The sequence below is a fragment of the Morone saxatilis genome, unplaced genomic scaffold (assembly GCF_004916995.1).
Source record: "Morone saxatilis isolate NCDOM2014 unplaced genomic scaffold, NCSU_SB_2.0 Contig6, whole genome shotgun sequence".
In the NCBI taxonomy this organism is placed as follows: domain Eukaryota; kingdom Metazoa; phylum Chordata; class Actinopteri; family Moronidae; genus Morone; species Morone saxatilis.
In genome coordinates, this window is record NW_023340206.1 from 12938232 (window position 1) to 12948748 (window position 10517).

At 40.5% G+C, this 10517-nt stretch overlaps 2 protein-coding genes across 2 annotated transcripts in view; one reads left to right on the plus strand and one right to left on the minus strand.

The window, feature by feature from the left end:
- Positions 1–7548, plus strand: part of LOC118339688 (arf-GAP with GTPase, ANK repeat and PH domain-containing protein 1-like) — a gene marked incomplete in the record, with an annotated part of 77244 nt that extends 69696 nt beyond the window's left edge. Inside the window, 2 exon segments of the mRNA XM_035677387.1 lie at positions 743–998; positions 1465–7548. Coding sequence (XP_035533280.1) covers positions 743–998; positions 1465–1674 — 466 coding nt within the window.
- A 506-nt stretch (positions 7549–8054) lies between these two features.
- gbx2 (gastrulation brain homeobox 2) overlaps positions 8055–10517 on the minus strand; it is a 4774-nt gene continuing 2311 nt past the window's right edge. The window contains exon 3 of the mRNA XM_035677388.1: positions 8055–8074. Coding sequence (XP_035533281.1) covers positions 8055–8074 — 20 coding nt within the window. The remainder of the gene's footprint in view (positions 8075–10517) is intronic.

A 10517-nucleotide genomic window follows, 5' to 3' on the forward strand; every position in this document is an offset into this window, starting at 1 on the left:
CCCCCCCCTCGGGGCCATCCTCCCGTCCCTCTCCTGAGCCCGGACTAATCCCAGCGGTGTTGAATGAGCTGCTGTTTACACGGAGGGATTTGTGCGGAGATTAGAGCGATCGGAGCCGTGGATTAGACAGATCAGCAGTTAATGACACTCGATTGGTGAACAATGTGTTCACCCCGTCTGTCCCTCCGTCCCTCTGCTGTGTCTTATTTTACACTGGGAGGGCAGTTTGAGGAGCACGTTGGACAGAAACAGCAGCTGGTCACAGATCAGAGAGAGGAGGAAGTCCTGGATTCATATTCGCCCACATTTAAAAGGCCTTTAAGTTTCAGGTTGTAATTCCTGTAGAGCTTCAACTAATGATTATTTTCATCAAACATTAGTGCATAAAATGTAAAAAAAAAAAAAAAAATGGTTTTAAAATTTCACATTTTAGTCTTCAGATGTCTTGATTTGTTCAACCAAAAAGTCAGAAACTCAAATATATTCACCTTTAAATGATGTAGGTCAAACAAAAGCAGCAAATCCTGTGAATATGGAGCTTTTTCATGTTTTCTTCCTCAATAAATGACTAAAATAATAGTTGTAGATTATAATTCTGTTGATCAATTTATGGTTTCAGCTGCATTTCCAGACAAAAGAATGTAAGATTTTCATCATTTGTATGGGTCAGGTTTTTAAAAAGTTTTATTTTGTAGGAATGTCAGTATTAAACGTCTCTCCATCCTTGTGTTTTGTCTGTCAGGGAGGAGAGGGAGCGCTGGATCCGGGCGAAGTACGAGCAGCGTCTGTTCCTGGCGTCGCTGCCTGGCACCGACCTGTCGCTGGGCCAGCAGCTGCTGAGGTCGACGGCCGAGGAGGACCTCCGCACCGTCGTCCTGCTGCTCGCCCATGGAGCCCGACAGCAGGTCAACGAGACCTGCGGGGAAGGAGACGGACGCAACGCGCTGCACCTGGCCAGCCGCAAGGGCAACGTGGTCATCACGCAGCTCCTCATCTGGGTAAGAGACGTCATAGAGTATCACTAGAGAAACCCATTTATAGAAATTCTGTAAAATATTCTTTTAATTTGGTATTTTTTCAAGTTTTATTCTTAAATTGTATGTCAAACCTTTCAGATGCTCGAATGGCTTGACAGGCTTTTAATTTGAAACATCTGTGCAGGAAGTTTGAGTCATTGACAGGAAGTCATATGAGTATATAAGTAATAATAATAACTTTATTTATATAGCAAATAAACTTTAAAACTTTAACAAATTGCTTTGAATTTAAATATAAAAAATAGTGAATAATAAAATACAATAAGAGCAGATTAGAATCCATAAACTAACGTAACTTCACTATCGAACGTTTTCTTTTTGTCCGACCAACCGTCTTAAATCCTCTCGTTTGATGAGCTGCAACCAGAGAATGAGATAAATAATGTAAATGATTAATTAACCATCATTAATTCTCTCTTTCTCTCAGTACGGCGTGGATCTGATGGCGAGGGACGCCCACGGCAACAGCGCGATGGCTTACGCCCGGCAGGCCAGCAGCCAGGAGTGCGTGGACACGCTGGCTCAGTACGGCTGCCCTGACGAGCGCTACCCGCTCATGGCCACGCCCAACCTGTCACGCCGCAACACCAACCGCAACAACAGCTGCAGCAGCACCGGGAGCGCCGCACTCATATGACGAACAAAACAAACAAACCCCGATTTGGGAGAATCCTGACCGTTCATTTTGGGAACCACTACCTGTTGTGTGACTTTAAGCCCCGCCCACCTCACCTGACAACCGCCGCCGTCAGCTCGTTACGACTGATTTAGAACTGGCGGTGACGCTGCGTCCGTGTGTCTGTCTGCGGGAACCCTCAACAGGAAAAAGGCATGGTGGGAAATGTGTTCTGTCGTCGCTGGCTCGTCGGAGCATTCTGGGAAATAGCCACGACTCGTGACAGCCAATGGCGGCCAGTCTGAAGCTCTAGGGACGTCATACCTCATCAACTATAATTTAACACTACATGAGAAGTTCCCGCTCAAACTTTTAAACGCCATCGTCTCGCCAAAAAAAAACATATCGTCATAACCTAACGAAGAAAACTGTGAGACGAAGATATCACGAAGGAAACGAGAGGGGGAGTCTTCGTAGCATGTCCACACACACTCGGTGCTTTACGAGGAAGCACATCATCATCATCATCACCTTCATCTTCATCATCACCTTCAGTCGAGGACTCCCTCTCTGCAGCGTCAGTGTTTCACCTCCTCTCACCTCCATTTTATTTTATGAATTCTGTGAACTCTCCCGCCTTTTACAAGTTTTTTTTGTTGTTGGTTTTTTTATGTGAAAAATATCTCGATGTAAAACTTTTAAGATGAAAAAAAAAGATATCAGATCAGTTCTTAGAGGTAAACAGAAGTGTGATAGATCGCATGTCCTAGACACTTTTTCTATTTTAATTTAAAGCATTCTTCCTGGATTGTGTATATTGTATCTAGATGTGCATTGCTGGACCAATCGTTAACAATGTCAACATGGGGAATGGGATTGTTTCTGTTTGTTTTCGGGTGTATAAAGTCATTAAGTGTACAGAAGCTCTTGCCAGGCTCAGGGACCGGAGACTGTCGATCATAAACGCCCCGTCGTCTTTTCCCAGAGTCCTTAAACCCAGGTTTAAGTTGCTTCCAACTCACTCAGAATTTAAAACATCTCGGGTTGGACGATAAGATGTTGAATACATCTTATGATATATCGTCTTCTCTCGATAACCGTAAGTATAACAACACGTAATGTTTTTAGGGCAACAACTAATTTTTTTCATTTTCGAACAATCTGTAGATTTATTTCTCAACCCATAGACACATTTTTGTGTGAAATTGCTCATTTTGGCCGGCCAACAGCCCAAAACTCAAAGATAATCAGCCTTCTAAGAGCGGGAAGTCCAGAAGATAAATATAATGATATAAATATTGAGGGCTGGAACCAATAAATCAAGATATGAAAATGGTCGATGCTGCTAGACATGTTTGTTTGCAGCTTACACCTGAAAGATTCTGGACTTCTGAGCTGAAATCTTGGGCTAACTGGACGGTTGAACATCTGGCTAGATGGTTCACTTTAACTATATTGCATTCAGATTATTTTATTGATAATAAACGAAAATGAGTTACTTTAGGTCAGCAAATTATTCATAGCAGCCCTAACTGTTCCATCCAGGAAGTCACAAACAATTAAAGGGTCCAGTGTGTAACATTTAGGAGGCTCTGTTGTCAGAAATGTAATATAATAATCATAAATGTGTTTTTATTATAATCACCTGAATATAAGAATTGTTGTGTTTTTGTTACCTTTAGCAGTGGGCGCCATGTTGAACCACCATGAACGTTTTCTCCACCGCAGTTTCTCCCTCGTGTTTGGAAAGGGAAGGTGAAGCGAGTGTGCTGTAATCTGTAACTACACTGCTAGATGCCACTAAATCCTATACACTGGACCTTTAATGCACATTTAACCAATCCACGCGAATTATGTGAGAAAACGTTGAGCTGTACGTCACCAAACTGACTTCCTTGTTCCTAGTTGGTCTTTCTGGTGACGTCACATGGACCAATCCAAACAGACTTTCTCACGCAATTTCATAAACCGCAATTTTTTAGAAGGGCTGCCATAAAATCAGACAATTTAGTTTGCAACAATCCCAAAAAGGTGGGGGTGTATTTTATGGCAATAGAAAAGTCCATTATCTGAACTGACTGTATTGTGAGCATCTTAAACCTGAGCCTACGTCCCGGTCAAATAACATTTAATTTAAAGTGTCCCTGAAGTGAATTTTATTGCTTTAACGTGTAAAAAATGGAAAAGGGAAGAAAGCAGCTAACAGCCACACGGAGCGAAAAGGGAATTTATCTGCTTCTTCTCGTTGTTCAGGTGTTTTTGTTCTGTGAATCTGTGAGTTCAGTTCATGCAATCTGCTGTCAGATCTGACAAAATTGGTGACGAGATGGTTGACGGGAGGAGACGAGCTGTTTGTTAGAAACTCTAAATCTTAAATTAGTCTGTTAAGATAACCGGATATAAATAACGTACAAGTTCATAGTTTCATGTTTCTGTGTATAAAAATGTGTCTATAATGTTATCTGAATGAGCTCACAAGTTCCCTCCAGTCCCATCTTTTAGTCTTTCGTCTGTCCCGTCCAATCAGACAGTCTCCCTGATCTGCTCAGCGAATCACTAAGAAGGGCTTCTTCCTCGTCTCTGGTCTGAAAACCTCCTTGTTGTAAATAATGCTCTCTTTCTCTGTCACTTTCTCTCTTTCAACGGCAACATCGTGTAAATTAGAGAACACAGGAAGTACTTGCTGTTCGCCGGTATGTCAGGTTGCAGAGTGGAAGTAATTTACGCTAAAGTGTGTTTGTGTGGGGAACAAACATCCTGGCGAACTGAATGTCGCGGCTCAGTGTTGCGCCGATCCGTCCAGGGCAAGAAGTTCAACTTTTGCGGGTAAGCCAAGCGTCTAAACCAGTGGTTCCCAGCCTGGAGGTGTTTGTTGAGCTGCAGTTCTAGTCTGAAGGGTCAGAAGAAGGTTTACAGGATGAGAAATCGATAAAAGAATAATAATTTACATTAAGGGCTGTAGAAAGACCACTTAAGTCTAGTTTGAGAACAAGTCTAGACTGAGTCCAAATGTATACAAGAGATGGGACAGAGTGGGAAGCACTGTAGTCAAGACCACCTTTGTCGAGTTCACGGAAAATCTAAGTCTTAACCTTTTCCACCAACAGAAAACCAGCTCCGTTTAGGTTCAAGCACCAACCAAGCTGCTAAGAATCTTGAATGGAACCAGTTGAAGAACCAGAGCAAATTTCGTGGAAAAGGGGTCGTTAAGTCAAGACCAACTCCAAATGAGGGACATAGAGTCGATACTTTTGCCATTGCCAACGATTGCAAGTGCCAGTCACAGCGCCTGTTCTAGATGGATTTTGAATTAAACCAGAACAAGTGCGCTTTGTCAGTGTTTTTGTTTTGAAGGAGGAAGTTACTTCAGAAAAACAACACATGTTGTTGGAGTTCAGACTAACTGGAATATTAGGCAAGACCAGTGGACGAGTCCGGACTCGAGTACTACAGCAGTGCAAGTGGGCTAGAAAGCAAATCAAGACCTCATACTGCTGCCTCATTTAGTCCAGGAAAATAACCTGGACTTGGTCTAGATATGGGTAAAGGCGAGATTTAAGTCCTTCAAAGCTACATGGATGTAGGAGGTTTGAGCTTAAGGGAGTCACAAACCGCAAAGGTTGGGAACTACTGGTCTAAAGATCCACTTGTAAAGAACCATTACACTTCGTAAGGTTCATTTGAGGTCTCGTCACATGTAGACAAAAATTGTGAAAACACTCTGGTGTCGTCGGCGTAGATTTGACTGCACGTTGATTTCTTTCGGTAGCTGAATGTGAAACATGTCGACTGAACGCTAACTGATCAGGATCTTCGGAAAAGAATCTGCTTAATGTCGATGTTTGTGCTTGATGACTTTTACCTTCAACACTATGCGGAGCATCGACTGCTCGTCTCTTTGCTCTCTTTACTGTTTCAAATCTTAAACGTTGCTGCGGAGGTTGAGGAGCAGCTCTCAACCAGACTGTGTATCCAAGCAATATTCATAAACGCATCAATCAATGACGTAACTTCATACGCTGACATTGCTGCAATATTACTATCAAACCACAAACACTCTGCCTGTTTGTAGAAATGTAAGAAAGAGCTAAAAGAAAAACATGAACTCAAAATTTTCCTCCTTATGCCTTTTTTCTTACATGCCTGCCTTTAAGTTCCTTTTGTCGTCCAACCTTGTTACTGTACGTGCCACGGCCCCGTTTCCTTTTCCTGTCATCTCAAAGATGCCGTTCGATCTCCCGTAAATACTAAATGAAGGGGTTCGACCGCAACTTGTGTTTTCAAAGTGTTTGATTTTATGTTTTTATATAAGAATAAGACATCCTTTTATTTATGACAGAAATGCACTAAATCTGATTCAGTCCGTCTTAACACTTTCCACTACAGCTCTTTTCTCTTTTCTTTTATTGGCACGAACTGTCATTTGCTTTTTTCTCTAAGTGGTGGCGGCTTCTGGCGGTTTCCTCTAAACTGATTTGTGCTCTTATTTTGAAAAGCATCTAAATTGTGAGCAAGTTGGGAATTCCCATTCGTGTGAGCAGAGAAAGCTCAGTAACACCTGCTCGTAAATGATTGTAAGCACCAAAATAGTCTGTCGAGGGGTTTGTGGAAATGCTAACATGTCTTTTCATTCTGAGACTAAATCCAGCATGAAAAGTTGGGAAATTAATGGAAAATGTCTTTATTTAGGTTTACTATAGCAGGATAAGTTTGGTTTTAATTGGCAACATTGAGTCACTTTACATGCAGTTAGTGATCAGTTGATCGTGAAGAAGCACATTTGCTAAATTCATGAGTCACCTTGTTGCTAATTTGTGCTCGATGTGTTTTGCGACTTTAAGCCACTCTGAAATCTAAAGTCTGTTTATTTAAAGCTTATTTTAACGTTTTATAGCCGAATATGCTGAATCATCTGTCCTCGAAGCAAATACAGCTTGCAAACAAACTATTGTTACTTGTAGCTTAAGTCCGTTGAGTCTTGTTTTTCCCTCTGAGAAAATTGGAAAATGTTCAAGGAACAGAAACATCCTGTGAATCTACAGCGACCGCTAGCGATCAGTTAGCATTGTTAGCTTTGTTTTTCTTTGTTTTTGCATTACAGTTTCCTCTGAACTGATTCGTGAGTTTAACCAGCTTCAAAGGTTCGAGCCCCTCTGGAATCCATATTTATCTGATCTCGTCGCAGCGTAGAAAGCTCTGCGATATCCGCTTTTAACTGTTTGTATTCACAGAAACTGCTGAGTCATCTGTCACTGAAGCTAACTGCAGCCAGCATGGTAATTTGCAACTTGCAATCGAACTGTACTCGTCACGTGAACCCGTTCCTCGACACCAAACCGGACATAAGAAGTGGTAAAATGCTCAGCGGCGTCCTGTGAAGCTCCGGTTGCAGCTTAGTGGCGCAGTATGTTTTTCTGGCGGCGTTCGCACAGACATGAAGCTGCCTGCTTGTACATAAACCCGGTCCGCTCGCCGGCGCCACCTCATCTGTACATAGACTTCAAACAACAAGAAACAAAACGACTCAGTATGGTTTAATGTTTGGTTTGTCTGGTTGTGTTACCTCTTGTAGCCTTTACCCCCCTAAGCCCCACCCGCCACAGCTGTCCTCTACATTATTTATAAACGCACCCTGTGGGAAAGACTCCGCCCCCCTCGAACCTTCGTTTTTGTATATTTTTCTCTGACCTCTTCAGTCCATGTTTTCTTCTTATTGTTATGATTTATCATCCAGACACATTATTGTCCTTATTGTTATTCTAATTATTATTATTATTGTTATTGACTTTTTGTTGGCTGTACAGTACCGTTGTTGAAAAATTTTACTTAATACAGAGTCTTCTACTGTAATGTGTCTCTTTTCAATAAAGACAAGAATAATGCTTCTTAATATAACCTCACGTGTTCGTGGTCTTTTCTTTTTAAACGTCAGGAACATTTTATTTTTAGAACCAGTGGCTCAATTTCTGCTTTAATTGGGTTTAATCACATTTAATTCACCATAACTATAAAGCATGGCATAATAAAAATCTTTATCTTGTATTTGTGACATTTCTGTATCTGTTAAATTGTTTTTATTTACAAGTAATACAGACGTTTTGGTGCTTTTTACTCCGAGGTAAGCACCAAATTATGTTCATTTATAGTGAAAGTTCTTTTTTTCAGTCGACTGTGAAGTGAAGTGTGTGTGGCTTGTGTTTGCTGTTGTCTGGTAATTAGATAATACCCTGCTAATCCCTCTTTAGCCCCGTGTTTAACAGGAAGGGACTGTGTGTGTGTGTGTGTGTGTGTGTGTGTGTGCGTGTGTGTGTGCACGTGTGCGTGCAGTTTCATTTCATTTGCAGTTTGTGGGGCAGCCTGTGTGTGGTGTGTTGTGGTGTGGTGCGGCAGATGGAGCTGCTTCAGTCCACACAGGAAGTTCCTGCACAAAGTCGGGAATAAAAATCTGCTGTTATATCGAGCTAAAGACGTATCAGTATTTTTATTCCTGTCAGAAATGTAATAATTTGTTACACATCCACTTCAGTAATCTTTTCCAGAACAACTGGAGGTCCACTTACTGGTCCTGACCTTTAACTTTTAAAGTTGATAAAAAATCTAAAATTTTTGTTTTTTTAAATGGAGTTCTGAATGAGAGAATTTCCTCCTTCTCTTCTGATTTTGGATGATTTTGTTTTAGGATTTTGAAGATTTTTGGGGCCTTTTTTTCTCTTTTTTTCCAATAGAGAGTTGACAGTAAATCATGGTGAAGGGAATGACACTCAACAAATGTCCCCGTCCAGACTGATGCAGTGCTCAGTGACAGGATGCAGAGTGATTTTGCCCTTTTTAATATTCTTTAAAAATGCAGAATTCTGAGATTTCCCTTCTTGACAGCAGAAGTAACCACCACAGAAGAAGACAACGACACACACTTTGCTGCAGCTTCGTGGCGCCGTCAGGATTAATCAGGAGTTCATCAGAAGCCCGGGCAGGTTGCTGTTAATTCAGGGAGGAGGAGGAGGAGGAGGAGGAGGAGGGAGGCTGCAAACTGCGGTGAAGAGCCGAGGCCAGGGCCGATCCCCCCGGGTCTCATTTATCAGCCGACCACGACGGCTCGAGTTGATTACAATTTGCAAAAAAATTCATTAGAGTCACACACACACGGCTGTATCTGTTCACACCGCAGGTTCAAGTCCCCAAATGTAGACCTCGTCCCCTCACACGTTAAAAGAAAATCACATTAAACCTGAAAAACTGAACATTAATTAGTTAATTTCTGATTCCATTCAGGTTGTTTTGTGTTGATTTGTAGAGATATTAGATATGTCATGGATCATGAGTCAGCACATCTTACATCTGTGATGTTGCTGAGTAAAGACTGTAAATTCACAATAAAACAGAAACATTTGTCAGAATTAAGGCAGAAAATACAATAATTAGCCATTTCTTTTTGCTGTAATTCTTCACGCTCTTTAGTTTGGGGGGGTTTTTTATTTTATTTATGTTGATAATTGAAGCAGCAACAGATTTTTAGCCCCTAGTATAAAAAAAACTATTCTAACAGATTTAATGTTTTATGAAATAATTCAGATTATTTTTCCACAGAAGACATTATATTTTTATATGTTAACTGTTTTTACAGGCTGAGCAGTAAACTGATTTTAAAGTGTAAAATATTCTCCTTTAATTTCAAATCTCTCGTTAAAACATCAACAGTTTTCATTTTCTCCTTTTATTTTATTTTCTTCTTCTAGATTTTTTCAATTGGTTTTTCATTCAGTCAGAAAAGGGGGAAAACATGCGCGTGGTAACGAGCCACATTAGATGACGTCACGCAGGAGAGCAGGTAAACTTCAGCTTCCGTTTTATATAATACAATGTAACCCCTTCCGGCCTCCGTACAAGCAGAATAACAATTATTAGGTTTTATTAATGCGAATAATAAACTCTGGTTCTGGTGTTCAGCGTCAGGTGACGTGTACACCTGGAAACAACCACGTGCTCCAACCGGAGGTATTTACGGTTTTTATGGCTTCATTTAGTTAATGTTCGATGCTTCTGTAGGCTAATCAATGCTTAATGTGGCCATTTTCACTAAATGATTAAAAAAATCAGTTTATCTGCAAAAAATCTCATTTTTAATGAATTTAAAAACTCTAAATCTGATCTGACTGCAGTTCATTTCTCTCTCAGTTTAACTGTTGTTTTGTTTATTTCATGTTTTTATTTATTGACAACCAGCTGCTGCCGGGCGCGCGCACTCGACCTTAATATTATCCATTAGCAGCCGCGTGAGCGCGCACTGTGGCTCGCACCCCGTGAACCCGAACAGGCTGCAAATTACAGTGACCTCTGACCTTCACCGTGACACCGACAGACAAGAAATGTGCTCTGAGTTATGTTTCTTTTTTTATATAACTGAGCTGTCTGTTTATTAATTATATTAATAATAATAATAAAAAGTAAAGGGGAAGAAGCGAACTTATTTTTCTCATTTCTCGGATACAGATTTAAAGGATTTGTGCCTTCAAAAATAAAATACGGACTGCATTACTATCACACCCTGTGGCCAATTAGTTCATATTAGTTAATATAAGCCGTTTATATTTTTTAAAACATAATCACATTGAGAAGTGTTTTTTTTAAAAGATTAAAGATTTTAGTTTTAAAAGTAAACTGTTGTTTTGTTAAAAATAATAAGATAAAGAATAAAATGAGGTCGCTAAAATCCGGAAACATGAATGGAGACAGTGCAAGCTGTAGAACATCTGGTCTACCGTTTCATCTTTTAATTCACCCACTTGTATATCTTTCTTTTTTAAACTCCATAACGTCAGGGAATGTTAGTTACTTTTGCACAATTTATATAAATAAATCTTAGC